General features: G+C 39.6%; 1 protein-coding gene across 1 annotated transcript in view; it reads right to left on the bottom strand.

Annotated features, from left to right (window-relative positions):
* The window catches only part of PGM5 (phosphoglucomutase 5), a 67,073-nt gene that overhangs the window by 34,110 nt on the left and 11,705 nt on the right, over window positions 1–21,258 (bottom strand). Inside the window, exons 4-6 of the mRNA XM_057406105.1 lie at window positions 20,369–20,494; window positions 18,823–19,013; window positions 17,767–17,921 (exon numbers count right to left, since the gene is read on the bottom strand). Of these exons, the coding sequence (XP_057262088.1) occupies window positions 17,767–17,921; window positions 18,823–19,013; window positions 20,369–20,494 (472 nt within the window). The remainder of the gene's footprint in view (window positions 1–17,766; window positions 17,922–18,822; window positions 19,014–20,368; window positions 20,495–21,258) is intronic.

Genomic DNA, 21,258 nt, shown 5'->3' with positions numbered 1-21,258 from the left:
TAAAGAAAAACCGTTTCACACTGGGTCTCCACTTAAAAAGGTGCATAAGGCCTGAAGGATATAACACTCTGAACACTTCTGAGATCAAAATAACTGATTTATGATTGCCTACATCCATTTTCCATCCCTTTATTAGAAATCTTGCCTTTGCCATTCCCCAACCATATTGTACAGTCTTCACCTTGACAGACTACTTCAGCATACCTGCAACCAGTTCTAAGATTCCATGGGTTCATTCTTTTGCAGCAGCAAGATGAGATCTAGGATTGAACTCCTATCATGCTTCCATAGTTTCTTTTCCATCCAGTAATTTACAGTTATCTCATTCCCTCTACATCAATCAAATCTATTTGCAAAGAAATTATTTTAAAAACTTTATTGAAAATTCAGACACAATATTCAATGCCTTTTAAGTCACAAAGTCACTATTCCATTCACACTGTATGATGTTTCAACTTGTTCTTGCTGTGTGTGGTCTCTTCTTGTTGATGTTGAAGACATCTTTGCTACTCCATTTCTCAACTTCGGAAGTCTAATTCAGCTCACCTTTGGACAGTTCCCTCTTCATTCTCACGGTTTCTCAAGTTGCAGGAGCCACGAACTAAATGGTTTTAACTTTTTTCTTCCGTCCCACCTGTAAGTCTCTCCTTTTTAACTATGCAGCTCCAACAACCTGTGAGAAATTCACAGCAGTAGCAATGACAGCACCAGCGCTGGCACCATTATGTGAAATGGATGTTCTGCTCCTGGATGTTTTCACTCTGTCTGCACCGCCTTCCCTTAAAAGGTTTCAACTGCATATTGTATGAGCAGCAGAACTAAAACAAGAGTCACCCCCCTTATATGGTCAAGTATTAACAGTGTTTCTTCTTCCCAGTCTTCAATTTATTAACCAAAAAGCAGTGGAATGCTAACGCCTCATACACAGCACAGATAACAAGACAAATCAGTAAGATAAGATGTAAACTGCCACGGCTGGCAGACAGGCTATCAGGAGCACGAGGCACAAAAAAAGAACAGTTAGGCAAGCTCCTTGTCTTTCTGTTTTCTAGTATGCTACATCTCACTGAGAAATACCATAGTAACAGAAATCAATACACAAAAAAAAAACATTTGAAGACACTTTAAGCTGCAAAGAACCTAAAACAAACAAAAAAAAATTTATTTTCCTTCCTCCCCAGTTTTTAACTCTAAAATCCTTCTGCAAGTGTAGAAGTAAAAGTACAATGAATCAAGGTCTGCTGTTCAGGGGCAGTTTTTGTCTTGAAAACTGATAACTTCAGGTGGATTTTTTTTTTGTCTGACTATAGTTCTGAGGACAGTTATAGATTCTAATAACTGCAGAAATCATCTCCTTGTTCAATTCTAATCAGGACAATTTTCATTCCCTTTCAATCAATGGAGCCTCCTCTGCATTAACACTATGTCACTGTGGTGCCAGGTGCCAAGTTCCAATATTCTCTTCTGTCTCTCAATCTCACATCAGCCTTTCCCCATGTTTGAAACATTTCAACAGCAAAACTTGAAAATTACCCCAGCAGAAAGTTCAGGTTCTATAAACACAACCTACCTTGCTCATGCCTTGCAACACACAGCAACTATACATATTATTTGAGCTACACGGAACACATTAATGTTCAGAGCAACCACAACACTCCAAGGACATGAACTGTTGTGTGGAAGATCAGCACCTGGCCTTTAACTTTCTAAACCAAATTTAGTATCTCCCTTTGGGTCATTCAAGTTCACTCGACTTTTTCTGTCTCCTGGTGGAGCAGGCTCGAAAAGGCTACACAATCACAAGGATGGTGCAAACACTTACCAGGGAACTCTAACACGGACACACTGTGCCCCTGCAGTTATTTACACTCCTCGCTGCCACCTATAGGTCATGGTGTGAACATACATCTCAATCCTTCATACCATTAAGTTTTCTGTCACACAGACTCTGTAATACCTCGGTCAAATGTTACCAGCATCTTGTGCACCATACCAAAAAGACAGTAGCTTTTAAAGTACTTGAGACACTACAAAATAATGGCAAGGTAATTTTTGACCTAGTCCCAACAGGCAACTTTCTGATTCAGTCCCAGGGTGTAAAAAAGTAAATTCACATGCCTAACTTCATTGCCAGCTATGGAGCCATGGGAGCACTACAGAACTGAAATGCACTTGTAACTAGGCCAACAGCTGCTCATTCTGCTTCGGATCTCTGAGAAAGGGCTGCAGAATGCCTCTGCCTCTTCGTTGCTCTTCAGGGAGTAAGTGGTCAAAGTAAAAATAGCCAGCACAGCTTCTTGCTGAATCTGCCTTTGCCTTCAAAACTAATGTGATAATCCTGTCCGCTATGGGAAGGAGGTGCACGGATACTTTTTTATGGATACTGTGCTTTAGTCTAGTTCCCTAATTTACTGGGGACTGAACTGCCACTGATGCAGAACCCACCAGCTAACAGCAACAGTAAATGCACATTTAACAAATACACCAAGTGGATGGCAATGCAAAGCTGGAATTCTTCACCCCATATTTGCAGGTGCTTCAAGTAAGTTACCATCATAGTGACCAAGATATAAAATTACTGCCAATGTTAAAACTATCAATAGCATACAAGTTACATATGTATTATCACAGTCAGATTGTTACCATCCCCAATTTGAGGCATTAAAGAAGTTGAATTACTTTTAAGAATTTGCACTGGAAGTGACCTCATACACAGGCTTAGGTTTTAAGGCCTTGACTACAGCTTTGGCTTGTAAGTTCCTGTCTGAATTCTGGATGATAACACAGAGTCCTAGCAATGAGATTCCTTGAGAGAAAAAACTCTCTGAAGAGCTAAGTGCTTAATTCAATTTAATTGAAGTTTGTGCACATGGAAACTACGAATTTTCTTTCTTTCCAGGGAAATACAGCATTAAAGAATTCCTGCTATGAAAAACTGGACTTTATCAGAAGCCTCTGCTTCACGCAGGAAACCAGCCATTGAGCCTACAACATCTGGTTCTGCTCAGCCAGACTATCATGATATGGACAGTGCTGTCAGCATGAAAAGTGCTGTGGCTCAGACTATAAAACACAAAATTATTTGCAGTCACCACAAAAAGAAAAGAAAATCCCCTAAAATCTCAGCACTTTGACAGAGTTTAGCATAGAGCATATGTTCAGAAAAGAATCAGAAATGGGCACAACAGCTAGAAGCTAGACTTTTGCACAATAATAAAGTAATTAAATTGAAGAAACACTGACTTGGTGTTTGCTATGAGTAGGGGTATTAATAAGAACTGTCTTGAAATTGCTTCCAATGTAGGAATTCACCTGTAATAAAGTACATTAGTAGCTCAAGAGAAAAGTAATTCTTCCCATCTTTTTTAAAAATTAATTTAATCATTATGAGAAACCTTTAATTCCATAAGAAACATTGTGCTTTTATTACTGGCAGAGGAACCAGGTCTTACATGAATTCACTACTAACTGCTAGAAATTATTCTCAGCTCTTTCTACTAGGAATTAGTTGCATGTAAAATTCTGTTTCTAAACTATTAATAATTTTACCCTTTTGAACTCCTCACATGGCCATGATGTCCCTTTTTTTTTTTTTTCCTCTTCCATTGAATGACACAAATCAGAATTAATTCACTGTTTAAAACTAACCTAGATTGACAAACTGAATGCTTGTATCTGGACTGAGTTTGCAAAGAGCAAGGTTTTATTCTAAGTACAGTATTTATACTAGTGTCCTTTTCTGCTGTGTGTGAGGAAAAACACTGACATGATGGGATAAAAAGAAACAATAAGAGACCAGGAACAAATCTGCAGGACTTCTCAGGTGCAGCTCCACAAAATTCATAGCCCAAAGTTTTGTGTGAGGAGAGGACTAGGGTAAGTCCTGCTGGATGCTCAACAACCTTCCACAGCTATGAAGGTGCAAATGACAATAAAGCATACATCAATACTGTGCAACTGAGCATGGTTCAGGCATCTACAACCTCACACCAAAGAAGCTATCTGTTAAGCAGGAAGCAGTCTGGTCCCATCAGTGTGGCCCTGTGCTCCCCATAGTTGGTCTCCTTCACAAGCCAGGTTTGGTGCTTTGCCAACACACAGGCAGTGGGACTGTAGATAATATCTCTGCATCGCTGTGCACTGCACCATGTAGACACGTGGGCTTATCCATGCTTCTATGAAAAACACTGTACCGAGTGAAATAGCCATGGTTCAGGCTTTACTGTGTTATTGCGCTGTATTTTCCTTAGCTGGAGCAGTGTTCAGAATGTTCACAAGCTTTATACAATTTCAAACTACAGCACTGTCTGCGGACATGCAAACCAGTCTTCTGAGTTGTGTTCCTCCGACCCCTTCCACTTCCATGTCTTCTTATGTCTTTTCAGCCCTGCTCCAGCATGCCACCCACGCTGAGATTTATGAAGAGAAGCAACCTAGGAGGTTCATGCTAAGGGATGCTGACTCAGTCACAGCACAACTTCTATTTCTCCTTTACAGGACAAGTGTTTTACACAAGGGATCACTGCCAAAAAGTAATGAGGATAGTGCATAATAAAATGGGGGAAAAGAGAAAACATCAAAGTCATGGAAAAACTAGGAAAAAACATGGAAAAATTTGTGTTAAATTTCTTTTTTCTATATACAACATTTTTTTTTTTTTAAATAAACTTTTACAAAGGCTTTCATATTTCCAGTCAAATCTCTGGGGTTCTCATGAGCCCAAAAGTTAAGTGTGCTTGAGTTTTTTCTGACCTGGTGCCAAGAAGCAAAAGTCAACTATTTTGCTTTATTATATTAAGCACCCCTATTATGAAGCAAGACTGGTTATGTGTACTCTAAGACCCGTTTCCAAGAAATCTGCTAACAAATCTAGTACCTTGCAAGCAGAAATAGTGCCCTTAGGAAGAGACAAAAAATGATGCCAAGGTGGATAGGTCTGTGTAAATAAAGATAAGATGAAAGGTTTATTGTTTCAAAGGGAGGGAAGAAGTAATTTCAGTGTGCAAAAATGGGTATGTTCATACTCTTGCTTGTGGTTTCTCCTCATTGTGTACATCTATATAGAAAACCAGGATGTCGCGGACACACAGCATAAGGAAGCCAAATGATTCTTTAGTGAACTGATGAAATGTTTAAGCTGAGACTGTAGATAGCATGTATTCCTCCTGCCTAGCTCTTGCAGACCCCTCCTTTGCCTTTAACCAGAAGCACCAGTAGGAAAATTCTGTCCCTTATATGACTTTATTTAACCTTGTACTCAAGGCTCATCAAATAGATGATGACAAATCAATGAATTGTAGCTGAGATGAACTCCAAGCTTGTGGGAGGGAGGCCAGTTTGTCAGATCCACATTGGAGAAGAAAACCTAGAGCGAACAGTTACTGAATGTTAGAAAGCTATTTTTCTTTTATGATTCTCTGCCCATATGTATTCAAGTCACTTATGGTGACTTCCCAGCTATCTCTCAAGCATATAGTGATGTTTAAAAGATCCTAAAGATAGCTGGTTAAGTAAGAAGCATGTAAAACAGCTCTCCTTAAATTGGGGCATGAGCAACAGCCAGGAGGAACTCAGTAGACACTTTGCCCATTTTATCTCAGGTATGGAAATACTTTCAGGCATGTTAAAGCATTGCCAAGACTCTCATCCATTCATTAGTAACAAATTTTAATGTGCTGAATGATCTGTTTGAAGAATTTCCAAAAAGACACTGCCAGGCTTTCCACAACTCTTTCTAGTGAAACAAAGAATATACTTATCTGGTACAAATAACAAAGTGCTCTGAAAACATATGACATGTGGATCTTGATTCATTCTGCATGTGATGGTGTCTATAATGATAGAAAAGCAAGGGTCTGATAGGTTAGTTTAAGCTGTAGTTACATACTATTACGATAAACTTAGCAGGACATTATACTAATACTTCCTTTTAGTGAGGTACAAGAACCTAAATTCACTCTGTGGTTATGCAGGCTCCGTGATATGCACCACAAAGACAATGTCTGCAAAGCAACCAAAAAAAAAAAAACAACAAACCAATTTTAAATGGATAGGAAGCACGCAGCTCATAGACTGGTAATAATGTCAGTAAAAATCTGTAATTGGCAAAACCAACACGTATCAGGCCTATTATGCATTTCTAAATGATGGGAGAAAGAGCAAAACAAACCATGCTTCTACAGAGTTTTGACAAAAATAAGCTAAGAGAGCTTTAGGTGTACCTGATGGGGAACTGATTCATTTGAACAAAAGGAAGTAATCTTACAGATCTATCAGCTCACAGGAACACTCCTGAGAACACAGAGGTTCATGATCTCAGACCACAATTTCTTATGTTTCTGAAGAACTATTTTGGCAAGATTTGGGTAACTAGGAGGGGTGTAGGTGTTGATTCTGGAAGATTCAAGAACCAAGAGCTGGTTGGACTACTGCAGAAGGGCTGCCAACCAATGCTCCCTGGCCCACAAAAGAGCTCTCCTTATGATCACATTGTGCCTGGCCTTCCCTGAGAAATCAGTCTTCACAGGGGTAGAAATATACCAAGAAAAATATGACACTGGATGACTGCAGAGGTCAAACAATCCAGCATACTACCCCAGCACTGAGCCATCAGCCAGTCAGGAGCAGCTGCTAAAGAACTTAATTCTCCAATTTACAAATAGATTTATGACTAAGATAACTTTCTAACAACCCAAGCATTCAGTGTACAGAAACATTTTTGATACCTCGCTGAAATCACAGAAATACTTTGCAGGCCAGTCAAACCACCTATAATGCCTGCACAGTGGCATTAAGTTAAGGAAGCTCCCTAGCATACTACAGGAGAATCACAGAACGCTGTGAGTCTACCCATCAGAAGAACAACAAGAGTTACTGTGGAAAAAGAGATAGGGAGCGGCACCTTCAGCATGACATCTGCAAGTTCTTCCATAGAGCTCTGTCAGTCTCAAGCAGGGGAAAAGCAAATTCTGCCACAGTACTGTGGTGTTTAGATGTAGAAAATAGCCAAATGTGTCATTCGTCTTTCACTTTTCCTAGATGGAAAGTACACAGTAAAAATTAAAGGAGAAAATTAAAAAGCCTGAACAAGGAGCAAACAACGGTCAGGGCACTTAAAATCCCTTAAGCAATATGAATTACAGTGACTATGGATGAATTTTAACCTGTACTACCTATAATGATTAGTAATTTTTATGATATTTAAATAAAAGGACATAGTCATGTATGATATTGCTGAACCTTGGTAGTTAGTGATGGAAACAAATACACAGAGCACAGGTTTCCCTGGTGTTGCAGTAGTCCTACACATATCACACCTGCGATCTGTACTACCAAATGAAATAAACAAAAAAGAACAATCCTTTATGGAAGTTTACAGGCTGTGGCGTAGTCCACACTGTAACATTTTGGCAACCTCATGATGTTACTTTAGTAGTATACTTTAACTGCAAAACCCTAATGAGTTTCAAGAACAGCAAAGCCCATACTTCTCAGAAACTCAAATGAGTGATAAAACCATGAAAATTCTCACAGGTCTCCCAGCCAAATCAGCTAGGATGAAAAAATACTTCTGCGTTACAGTCACAAGCTATATATATATGGGAAATTACTGTTCTTTTTAATACAAATAACACAGACACATCTTGTGTGTAACATGCATGATCATGAAAATGCCACCACTGCCTTTTGAACTGCGCATTTCCTCAAACTCATGTTTGAAAGCTTCTAACAAAAAATATTACAGTAACTGATGTTGTTTTCAACTGTTTCTCTTGGTTACAAATGTATTGGAAAGCTTGCACAAGCTGCAGCCTGTGTTAACTCTTTCTTATTATGGGACTGTTTTCTTCAGTGTGTGGGATGCTAACAGGTGTACTTACCATGATGTTCCACACCACATGCTGTTCTCATGTTGCTTTAGTCAGCAGTTCGAGATTCAAATCCAAAAGGCATAACCTTGCACCCACTTTTATAAATGTTCGAAAGTCAGCTCTCAAAGGAAGTATAATCTTCAGGACAGAGCCCCAGCCCCTCTGACTCCCTGCCTTATGAAAACTTCATTGTCCCCTCCACACACACTCTAATAGAATGACTAGAAACAGCTGTTGACACATAAATTATCTAGACATGGCTGTGCTAAAAGCAAGAGACAAAAGCTGCTTTGCTAAAGACAACTAATAAACACAAGTGTTCTATGAGTATACAATGAGGGAGAGATGTGCTTTGGCAGTAACATACCCCAAAAGAATTTTGTCTTTCACATAATAAAACCAGTTGGCACAATGCTCAGAGTCCCTGTGAGGTGAAATTAGAATCATAGAATACCTCAAGTTGAAAGGGACCCATAAGGATCATCGCGTCCCACTCTCTGCTCCCTGCAGGACTACCTAAAACTAAACCATATGACTAAGAACATCACCCGGGCGGTCCTTGAATCCTGATGGGAAGCCGTGACCACTTCCCTGGGGAGCCTGTCACAGTGACAGATTACACACACATGTACTCTAGATCCACACAGAACCTGAGGTTTGACTGCAGAGTTCAAGTCCAACCATATGGCAAGCATGTGGCCATGCTCTCCAGATGTACTGCAGTAATCCCCAAGGTTATTCATGCCCTTCCGGCCTAAGACACAAGAATCACTTTTCATTACTATTTCAGTATTCATATGCCTATAGAGTAAGTTAACTCCTTCTTGTCAGTAAAGGACGAAGTGAATGGATGGCAATACAGTATGCTGACTTCTAGCATTTTCAGTGAACTTTGGTGTAACAAATGTAACTCCTTTAAAGATTCCAAGCTTATTTTAGCCTCCAAATTCTGCCGTGGCTCAGTAGCAGAAAGATTATGCCTTGTCCTAGGAAAGATACTGTCCGTTCTATGACTGCAGATGACTGTATAAGGCAGCTGTATAAGGAGTGTCTGTCCCACTCCCAAGACTATGGCCTGTGACCAGTTAAGCTCTCCAAGCAAAGGCAGGGGTTTTAGTATATACATCCAGAAAAACAGCTGTCACTGCTATGCTGTAGTATGCCATGTTAACAGCCTGCCTTTCTACTGGCTTTCTGAGTAATGCAGATGCGAGGACAACCTTCTTAACACATGGAAAGAACAGAAACAAACAAAAAGACTCAGACTGTTTAAAGCAAGCCTATCCCTGGAAGAGGAATTTCACCAACCAATAGAAGACACAATTGAGAACAAAATGACACAAATTAATTTCAGTAGCAGGCTTTGTCCCATTAAGGATTTAGGAAAAACTTTCTATTTAGTGCAACAATGGAATGTCAGAAGGGTCTGTAACATGTTTCTCTGTAACTATGAGGAAAGAAAACAAAGCTTGAACCAGGAACTACCAACACTCAAAGCTTCCACACCTCCCCACCCTCAAACAGGGACATTTTCTGATCTAGCTCCAAGTCTTGCATGATCACTGCTACTCACAAAACCTGAGTTTTCAGCAGCAAAAATGGTCTGTGAAGGCAAGAGGGAATAAGTTTTTTTATTCTGCAGAAAATGTCAGGAAGATGCAATTATACCAAAAAAAAAATAGAAGGGATGTCATAAATGGAGAAAAGGGAAAGGTATTACCCTTACATCCTTCTACAGCAACTTACTGAAGTGAGCCTCAGTAATGTCATCACTAATGACTGGCAAGACCTGTGGTCTGTTACAGGAAATTCAATAATCCCATGAACTAACCACAAGGAAAAGACCCTCCATTAACTCAGGAGTACAGGTGGCCCATAATCATTAGCCTTTTTAGGCTTATTACAATGAGGTCAGCTGGTTCAGAAGGCACTGTGCCTACGCTCATTGACAAAGATGCAAAACAGATGTGAATATAACCACAGCATGTGGTACAAAACTGTACTGACTGTGATTCAAACTGGGGTTTCAGTACTCTTGAATTGTCTCAATATTGAGAAACAATAGCTTTAGGTATGTATCAGAAGTGTAATTTCTCCAGTTGGATAAATCCTTGGTTTCGAAGAAAATGAAGTAAATAATTTAAGGCAACATTCAAGGTTTTCTGTACAGCAACTTGCAGTTAATCACGGTGACTACAGAACTGAAAGAGTACAGGCAGTCTTAATCTTGGTAGCACGAGGACTTCCCAGCAAAGGTCTCTTTCTAGGGCCACAGCATTATAAAACAATTCAGACTGGAAGTGATCATGGCAAGTCTCTAGTCCGAGCTCCTCATCAAAGAAGAGTCAGCTATGAGGTAAGTCAAAGTTGCTTATGACTTTATCCAGCTGGACACTGAACAACTTCCTTGCTTCAAGTTATTATCATTGTCCCTTGTCCTTCCACCATGTGTATCTGTGAAGTCCATCCAGCTGTCCAGGTTCCCCTGACTGCCAGCTCTGCCCTCCAGCACATCAGCTGGTACCCCTCCCAGTTTGGGGGAGTGTCATCTGCAAACTTAGTTAGAGTGCCCTCCATCCCCTCCTCCAGACCACTGATAAAGATGTTAAAGAGGACAGGTCACAGACCAGACCCCTACAATACTCCTTTACCAGCTCATTAATCAACAGCCCTTGAGCCTGATCACCAAAATAGATTTTTACCTACCTAGTTGTCCACTCATCTAAATCATTAAGTCTTGTGTTGGATACAAGAATAAAGTGGGACACAGTATCAAAACCTTTGCTAAAATGGCAGTAGAAGACATCTGCTGCCCTAACCTTATTGATAATTGTTTTATCACCCAGGCAATCAGGTTGGTTAGACATGATTTATACTAGAAGCTCCCTAACAATGCCATTTAGATTCAGATTTTCTTCCTTACACTAGTTCTGCTTTTTCTCTTTTGCAAACTGTTGTGTGGATTTTAAGAGTGAGAACTGGCAAGCTCTCTGTGTGGCTGTGATACATGGCTGGGGAGGCTAAGGAAGAAAGCAGCTTCACAACTTTATGATAATGTTCATAGAAACAGAGAAAATGACTACAACTTCAAGTAAGATCAACTCTCAAACATCTTCAAACAATGTGACCCTGGCTCTGTCAGACGCTTACAAAGATTTTCAAACACCCAGAATTTCCGGTTTTCCTGATCTGTAAACAATCACACTAATTTAGCAAAGATTATATTCTAATACACATAAGAAGTAGAATTTTAAACACACTGTTTTGAAATTCTGTGCCATAAGTTTTCTTTAAAATCAGCGGGAAGCCTTCTTCAGGAGGGTCAATCATTTAAATAAAATCCTGTGATAGGAGAGGTTGCTCTTGGACTGATAACAAGCATGTTCAGACACACTAATCCATGTGGGAATCCTCAGATTGATTGAATTAAAATGCTTTTTGGCTTTTTTTTTAGGACATTCTAGGAACTCCTGTTGTTTATCCATAGCTGTGCACTTTTTGAGACATAAGACAGATGCAACACTAAGAAAACTGCAGACTTCCTGTTACCCAACATCTATTGCACAGTGCAGGGCCTACTCAAGATGTTTTGGAAAAAGTTTCTTTTTCTCAGGTATTTTTTCACGTTTGGCATATTAAGCCTGGATAAAAGTCTGTTTGTGAGAACTATGATTAAACATGTTTCTTAACAAGAGCAATCAAGTTTACAGGATATATTTATGTCCCACGAAGCACCACATCTTGCTCTCTAACTTTGATAGTTAAGCTAGAAATAGAGCACTGCATAGCTTCTAACTCAACTTCTCTTTTGAATGAAAAGAGCTTTCAGTACACCTCTCTGTAAAAAACTGCTGTTTTTCATTAGATATACAGGTACATGGAGGACATACATGGCTATTTTTCATATTGCAATGTTATCTTTAAAGTTACAAATCCAAATTTCCCATCACAGTTCTCAAAAACCTTGTATTATGCTTCAGACATCTTAAATAACACTAATGAAGGTTTTATGCAGTTGTCCTTCTGCAGCATTCCAGAACAGCACTTGTCCTTCAGGCTCTATCTAATTTAAAAACTGCTTGTACATGACAGGGACTCAGTTTGACAGAGGTGTCTTAAAAAATTCACAGCAAGCCTATTCCAGATAAGAGAAAGTGAGACTGACTTATCTTACTGAAGAAAGATAAGAACACTGAGGTCACAACTGGCATAACTTGAACAAATCACAGTCACAGAGTGAATGCAGTATCCTCCACGTAGGAAGATGTATTTATAACTTGGAGAAGTTTTTATGTTGGAAAAATTCCTTAATTTGCTTCTCTAGTTCTTCCAGGTAGGAGTGAGAGACAAAAGCAAATTGACCTAAGCTGAGGACGAAGAAAGGACCTCTTCTGGACAATCTCTACTAAACAGCCAACTCTTTATTTCCTGTTTCTTACAATGAAGTAAAAACTGGAGCAGTGTTGCTCCTCTCTAAGCAGTTAAGAGACAGCAACCCACCTACTAATAATGAGTAAGCAGAACTGTATCCTTTGCCTTTGCCATAACTGAGCAAACTTTGTTAGGTACCTTGGACAAAATAATTGTAAGAAGACAGTTGCTTGAATTAATATTTTCCAGCCTGTCTTTGTGACATTCATTGATGCTTATAATATTTGAGGCTCCTGCATTAAAGAAACAAGCATACAGAGGCACATAGAAAGTAAAAAAGAGCAAGCAATAGGAAGGGACGGGAAGCTGAAGAGGAGGCAAAAGGAAGGAACTGGAAGGGGGCAACAGGGGAGAAGGGTGAGATAGCAGAAAATGGGAAGCAAAAGGGGAGGACAAGACAACACGAAGGAAAAGAAAGGAGAAGACAGCAAGAGAAGCCAACAGAAGGCAAGCAAGATGAGAAGGCATCTGGAGGCAAGAGGAAGAGGAAGAGTTTGAAGAAAAGGAGGAGGAACTGGATCAGTAAGAGATTAGAAAAGAGGAAGAGAGGGAAGAACACAGGAAGGTGATAGATGAAAAGAATGAAGATGAACAAATTCAGGAGGAAGTGTTTAGGAAAAGAATAGAAGAAATAAAAGCTGGAAGAAAAAGAGGAGAAAAAGGGGGAAAAGCAGTAGCAGAATGAACAGGTGGAAGAACAGGAAGACTAGGAGAAGTAGTTGTATTCAATGATCTCGGGGGTCTTTTCCAACCTAAATGATTCTATGGTTCTATAATTTAAGCAAAGCTTAAATAAGTCAGAAGAGTCACTGCCCCTGGAGTCTTCCCTAAAACCTGAGTCTAGCTGACCATATAGTAAATGGACTATCAGAGACAGAACACTCATATGTTGAAGTTGCACGAAAAGATAGGCTACCAGACATAAATTGGCAGAGTGCTGCAGGGTAAGGTGCTTAGATTTTTCTCAAGATGAAGATAAAGCACCTGCATGCTATTGAAATGACCTGGCCACAGAAACAAGGTACCAGATAACGCTAGATACCATGGTATTCTCTCAACAACTCTCTTCCCATACAAACTTGACTACTGTTTTCCACACCCACTCAGCTTCATAATTCCTACAGAAATAAATTCTGCTCACCCTTGTGATTCTCATTTTGTAGACCATTAGATAACATCTCAGTATTTCATTTCCTTTCCTGTTATGCAGACATCAGATAATTCACAATACAATGATACGAAAAAAGAATAGTTTGTTGAACAGGGTACATAGCTTCACATTCCCCTAAAGAAAAAGAACACCAACCAAAAAGTACATATCACTAAAGAATTTAAATCTTGAGACATACTGCCACAATCCTGTTGATGTTGGAGCATATTAAAGCAGATGTTTCCTGTCAAGTGTTACCTCTCCCTACTGTACATACTAGTTAGTATATTCCACCAGCCACTTCAAGCAAACACATGTAAATGTTAAAGATCTTGAGTAAATTTGCTTGTAATCCACTGCTCTGTTTGTTAGTGCTGTATTCCTAAGCAACATTTAGAGTCCTATGGATTATTGTTTCCCCCTGTTTAAGTTCAGTAATGCTCTTTGAAGAGCTGTTAAACAACACATCATCATGCACTCAAAGGAAAAAGCATAACATTTTTTAAATCCTTTCTCTCAAATACTATGTATGAGTTTATTTATACAGCTAAGGAAAAGCTCTAGTTCAATGATTCAGGCTAAACTGTGGCCACACAATATAGACTGACCATAAGAAGAGGTGTTTTTCATTTGCTCTCTAACACAGACTTCAGGAGAGAGGCCCATGACCTCCGGAGACATTAGTCTTTAGGACCTAAGTTTCTTTTCCTAGGCACTATTTTTGCTATCCTATTACAAATGTTAATATGTCTTTTTCAGTCATCTTTATTTTAACAGGATTTCTCTAGTTCTAGTGTTAGAATAACAAAATACAGAAATAAGGAATTGTTGTGGTTTAAGCCCAGGCTGTAAATCAGAACCACACAGCCCTCTCGCTCACTCCCCCAGCTTCTTTCCCCCCTGCCCCCCCCGGCTCCCATAGGGACAGGGAGGAGAATCGGAAGAATGTAACTCCCACGGGTTAAGATAAGAACAGTCCAGTAACTAAGGTATAACACAAACCACTGCTGTTACCACCAATGATAATAATGATAAGGGAAATAACAAAGGAAGAGAATACCATACCACCCGTCGACACGTAGCCCGATCGAGCAGTGAACCAGCCCTTCTGAGTAACTCCCAGTTACATCCCGGGCATGACGTGCTGTGGTACGGAATACCTCTTTGGCTAGTTTGGGTCAGGTGTCCTGTCTCTGCTTCCTCCCGGCTTCCCCTCCTCCGTGGCAGAGCATGAGACCGAAGAAGTCCTTGATCAGACTAAACATTTGAGCAGTAACTAAAAACATCGGTGTTATCAGTGCTGTTCCCAGGCCGAAAGTCAAAAATACAGCGCTGCACCAGCTACTAAGAAGGAGAAAAATGACTGCTACTGCTGAACCCAGGACAGGAATATTGTCACTCAACAGCACCTGAGTCAGGGCAATCCCAAGAACAGCTACAGGCTGGGAGGAGAATGGGTTGAGAGCAGCCCTGAGAAGCACTTTGGGGGTGTTTGTTGACAGAAAGCTCAACATGACCCCACAGTGTGTGCTCACACCCAGAAAACAACCGTATGCTGGGCTGCATCAAAAGGAGCGCGACCAGGAGTTTGAGGGAGGTGATCCTGCCCCTCTACTTTGTGCTGGTGAGACCCCACCTGCAGTTCTGCATCCAGCTCTGGGGTCCCCAACATGAGAGGGACATGGACCTGTTCGAGTGAGTACAGAGGAGGCCATGAAGATGATCAGAGGGCTGGAGCACCTCTGCTTTGGAGACAGGCTGAGAGAGTTGGGCTTGTTCAGCCTGGAGAAGAGAAGGCTCAGGGGAGGCCTTACAGCAGCTTCCTGGTACCTAAAGGGGCCTACAAGAAATCTAGAGACCCACAGACTGGTTTTGGTTGTAAAGGATCTTAAGATCATACAGTTCCAACCCCTCTGTCCTGGCAAGGGACACCTCACACTAAACCATGTCACCCAGGGCTCTGTCCAATTTAGTCTTGAACACCACCAGGGATGGAGCAGTGACAGCTTCCTTGGGCAACCCATTCCAGTGCCTCACCACCCTTACAGTAAAGAACTTCCTCCTTATATCCAATCTAAACTTCCCTTGTTTAAGTTTTAACTCGCTACCCCCTGTCCTACCACTACAGTCTCTAATGAAAAGTCCCTCCCCAGCATCCTTAGAGGCTCCCTTCAGATACTGGAAGGCTGTTATGAGGTCTCCATGCAGCCTCTAGCTTTGATACATATGTAGTGACAGGACAAGGGGGAGTGGGTTTAACTGAAAAAGGCTAGATTTAGATTAGATACAAGATAAAAATTCTTCACTGAGAGGGTAGTGAGGTGCTGGCACAGGTTGCCCAGAGAAGCTGTGGCTGCCCCATCCCTGACAGTGTCCAAGGCCAGGTTGGACTGTGTTTTTAGCAACCTGCTCTAGTGGAAGGTGTCCCTGCCCATGGCAGGGGGTTGGAACTAGACGATCTCTAAGGTCCTTCCCAACCCAAACCATTCTATTATTCGATGATTAAAAGTGACTTGCTTAAGAACTACTAACTGTGATTTCAGAACTAAGCTGGGCTCTTCAATGAGTGAGTTCAGCACTGGCACTTATAAATTAAGCAGATTATATGATTTTGGCCACAAAAGCCTGAAAATCACTGGACAACATTATGGCATTTTTACAGAAAAGCGTAATTCAGATATTTTGGACTGCTGTGTGTGTAAATGAGTCACAACAGTGACCAACTTTGAAAACATGTAACTTTTAAATCTTCAGGAAAAAAAAAATACAACTATGAAATAGAAGAAAAAAAAAATTCAAGTGTCCTGGATACACTCTGCAAAGTTCATAACAATAAATATTTGTAAGAATGGCTGGGAAAATATTTATATCCTTCCATCATTATCAATTGCTCAGTTTTATTTAATCATCAGACTTAGCTCCACAGAACTAAATAAGGCAGTCATCACCATGAGGTGATCTATGCTTCAGACGGTCAAGCAAACATTGTCAAGAACATAATTCAAACAGTCACAGCGTTACTGGAAAACATTCATACATTCAGAAATACTTACTGAACTTTAAGAAAAAAGACAGACAAATATATTTAATGTCATGGTTTCTTCAAGTCATACAGGAATACAGATATCTTAGGGTTTATATCCAAGAATTAGCCTCTATTTTTTTATATAGTATTTCAATATAATGATAGCTCTCACTTAAACAATTAGATTTTGGATCTCGGAACAGAATAAATAAACTACTGGAAACCCAGGCCTAATCTTAAACTAGACCATCTACCTACAAGTAAGTAATAGTTCTCTGAAGACTCTGTCAAGTATTAAAGGAAGCTGCTACCTCTGAATTTAGTAACTTTCAGAAATTTCCCAATTAGGGAAGCACCCTAATACCCTTGGTTTTCCAAGAGCAATAATCCTTTTCATACAAGCTACATTTCGCTTTGAAATTACTGTTTCCTGATTAAACACACTGAACAGGACAATAGGTCATTCTTGTATTAGTTAAGCTATGAAACCAGACCAACACTTGGATACAACCGACACAGTGAATGTTCTTCCACACAGAATATGTACAACAATAATACTCAGCTTAATCCTCTTATGCCAATCTTCTGAGAAAATGGAGGCCTGGATCAGACTTGCTCAAAATTCATCTGCTAACACAAGATGTATATCCAGCAAATCTTCTAAGAGCAGATTAGACTTGTCAGAAATAGCTTTAGGCATACTCTTAACCTGCCCTGAAACTGGGAATGGATTTCATGACTGCCTGCAGTCTCTTGTGGGACATTTTGTATCATAATAGATGACATATTTCAATTGGTTTAAAATAAGGGGTGGGGGGAGGGGAGAGAGGGTTGTTTGTTTTTGTTTTGCTGTTGGCTTGTTTTTTTAAAGCTTGTTTAGTTTTTTTAAAGCTTGTTTAGTACTGAATTAGTACCTTATCTGTTTAAAACTTCCATGAATTTCAAGAGCTGCTACATCCGGCTGTAAACAATTATTTACTAAGAAAAAGAGTAAAGTTATTTGGAAAAGGAATTTCAAGTCAAGTATTTGAAGGCTCAGAAAGATTTATTCTATTTATTTCTTTTCCAGGCTGTACGAACCTATTTTCATCCAAGTAAACATTGGTAAAATTAGTTTAGGTAAGACCAAAATATGGTCAGAACTTGTTAAAACAATAAAGCACATAAAGAATGTGAAAATTGGAAACTCTTATCAAAAGACTTCACAATTTTGGAACTGCTACATAGTACAAAACAGAGAGATATCTAAGATAATGACCAAGGTGATACAAATAAGTATTTCATCTTACTTGTCCAGGGCTGTGCTGGTAGGCATGCTCCTGCCAAATCCTCGGACACCCATATGACAAAAGTATGGAATGCAAGACAGATGGGCAGCAATTATAGCCAATGAATCTGACGCATTAACAAAGAAACCATTTTGGCCAAGGATCATGTAGCGGTCCTGGAGAAGAAAACAAATTCAAATAAGCATCTTACATTCCATGTTTTGGAGAGTGGTAATTTCTTTTATTAGACCCACTGTAGGCAGGGGAATAAAGAACAGTCTTTGGGTTACTCACATCCCTCTTCAAGCAGGTTAATTTACTGGCATCATCCTGGCAGGTTTATAATCTCACTGTCACACCACCACTCCCTCCAGCCTTGCAAATCAAAGCTCCCAGAGCAGTCCCTAGCTTCAGCCTCCTACGTGACATTTCAGTAGGTCTGCTCCTGCCAGGGAATGCTTACGTAGGAGAATGTTTTTGCCAATGACACGCACTATATAGGAAGTAGGAGGGTGTTTTGTGTTTACTGACAACAGAAAACACTTCTGTTCTTCAGAACCTTTTCATCTTTCTCCCACCATGTCAGGACAAAAAGTTATTTCTGTAAGACTTTGCTATTTATAATGCTGATAATAAAACATAAAAAACCTCTAAACCAAACGGTGATTATGATTCAGTGCTTTATTTAGCTAAAAAATCCCTCAATTTATAATGTCAACCAAAAAGAACTTAACTTAGTTATTACTTACTGTGACAAGTCTGTATTACCTATATATCCTGTGTCTTCCTAACCAAGAAATAAAAATGTTACAACAATGCAAGATAAAACCAGCCTAATATTTAAAGAATTATCATTCATCATTCAAATCCTGCTTGATTTGCAGTCATCTGCAGAGACAAATGACAACATATGTGTCTGATTTATGGGTTGCAAATGCTATTATCTGTACCTGAAAGTAATACCATTTTCAGCTTCAAGGGCTTACTGAAAAGCAAATAAATTATACCTACATGTCCCATATCTGACCCCAGACAAAACAGCTACAGTGAAACCTCCAGACAGCTCAAAATACTTACTCCATCAGCATCAAAAGCAGCTCCAAATCCATACTCGCCACCTCTCATAGCCTCTAGCAAGGCAGTTGCATATGTTAAATTGGGATCAGGAGGCTGTCCACCAAAGTCCTCCAAAGGAGTACAGTTTATGGCAGAATTTGCAGGGGCTCCCAATTCATCACACAGGATTTTTCTCACATAAGGTCCCATAACTGCAAAATCAGAAATCTGCCATGCAGTCACAAAAGCCTATGCTTGACTCTCAAAGTTTTCACAGCACCATGGAGACTTGATACAAAATGTACTTGGAGCAATTCTATACATCTGTCCTAGCAACAAAACCCAAACTACCATTTCACAGAGGAGTGTGTGACTGTCCCCCCAGTAAACATCAATTGGCAATTCAGCATTGAGAAACTGGTTCCCCACTAGTGGAAGTGCAAAAGTAATCACTGCATGGTGAAAGACGCAAGTTTTATTCACCCATCACTAAGTAAAGAAGTTATCATACATAGAGGGTTTTTCTCACTAGAATAAAAATAAGATGCTACTCTATGTGCCCTGGAATGCAAACAACAATTTAACACGTAATAGCAAGGAAAGTAAACAGTAAGGAAATACAAATGGGAAATATACTTACCTCAGCATTCCAATTCATGTTAAAATTGCAACAGGTTTGTCCACCAAAGAATTTCGCCACATTTCAGTTACTACCATGTAGACAATAAATAAAAACTTCCTCAAGACTAACTTCAAAACAACTTTATTTTGTTAAAGATATGGGCAACCAAAACCCCAGCTCATGCTGTTATATAGCATAACTAGTATTGCATTTGGTGGCTGATGGGACTGTTAACGACTGACTGAGTTCTCTCCATCCCTGAGGCAGGTGTGAACAGGTCACTCAGAGTAAAAAGGAATCACACCCTGGTGTTCTCTCTTTCTCCTACCTTACTCCAAAATCTTGCTAACTGGAGCAACTATAATGTGAGGTAAAACTAGACAACAAACATGTTCAAGAAAATGTAGCTGCTAATTCTGTAAAATTACTGTAAAAAATAATTCAGGTTCTTACCAAAAATACACTCCTGACATATCACTCTTTTCTAAGTCAGTGTTAAACTATCAACACTTACAGGCATAAAAGCATATTCCAGAGATGCAGAGCTAAAACCAACTTTGGAAGACAGTTTGTCCACGTACATGTGGTCCTCTTTAGAGTTCACTATATCTCATCCAGAAAGCCTTTAGATGTGATGCTACAACAAAGGACACCCCCCAGCTATCTTTGATAGATTGCTCCAGTGGTTACTCACTGTTACCCATAGGCCTTCACTTCTTTACCAAGAAAGATAAACCTCTTTGCCTAATAAGGGACCTAACCAGTTGTTAAATTTGCTCTTGTTACTAGCATATATTCAAATCCTTTCTTACTATTCTTAACCTTAAAAACTCTGACCACTATACCCTGTACTTTTATTGAGCAACTATTGTGGTGTACAGTCTTTATTGGAAAGCTATTGCAATGTACCTACAATTTTGTCCTGATAACAGCTTAACTTCATACCTCCATTCATGGCATCAATCCTTATTTTGATCTGGTTGGGTCCGGTCAGCAAATTTCTGATAGCACTGAAGTCAAAGATATTTCGAAGGAGACTGAGGTAGATATCCACAGAATCCACAATTTCCACTAGAAAAATTAGACAGGAAAAAATCAGTACAGTTTGCACATGGGAAAATATCTCTCTCAGCACGCTTCTACCAGCCACGCAACTCAATTAAAATCAGAGCATGCGACCTTCACGTAACATGGAGCCCATAGAGGCAAAGTCAAAGACTGGTTTCAGTGTGACTACCATCAAACTTTAAGCCTTGCAAAGATCAACAGTTTTGCCTGCTAAAGGAATGCAGCGATAATGTAAGTTGACACTTCCTATTTCACTGAAAACATTCACGAGAATACAGTATATCAAAGTAAATTCCATTTGTCATTCATTAAGTCACTGAACATCTTTTCAAGCTAAAAAAAAAAATGTATTCTCAAAGGATGAAAGATGTCTATGCAAAGTTGAAGCCGTATGTTCTATTCTTCCACCTGACAGCAGTATGTATCTGCACCAATCCATCAGGAGGAGCATACAGCCTATTCTTTACAGTGCTGGCAGCAGGAATATCTGTCTCCAGTTTGTTGTCAATCTGCCATTATACGTCTGCATTTTATATGTCACTGCTTTAGAAAATTTAGGCTCAGATACAACATCTGTTTTTTGCTAAGGTCTTGATAATATGAATTTTAAAATCATAAAAGCAGAGAGCTACAATCTTTTCAGTTCTCTTGAATGTAAAACCTTGCATTAAAATGAAAGTGAGTCTGTCATAATGTTACAAATGTTACAAGCCATGCTCCTCAGTCACCTTGGAATGTATTACTTTTCCTGATTAAATTAAAAAGCA

This window comes from Pezoporus wallicus, unplaced genomic scaffold, assembly GCF_028554395.1.
Source record: "Pezoporus wallicus isolate ANWC-B61680 ecotype Strahan unplaced genomic scaffold, APGP_CSIRO_Pwel_v1 contig_7506, whole genome shotgun sequence".
Lineage (NCBI taxonomy): Eukaryota > Metazoa > Chordata > Aves > Psittaciformes > Psittacidae > Pezoporus > Pezoporus wallicus.
This window is presented reverse-complemented; position numbering and strand designations above follow the sequence as displayed.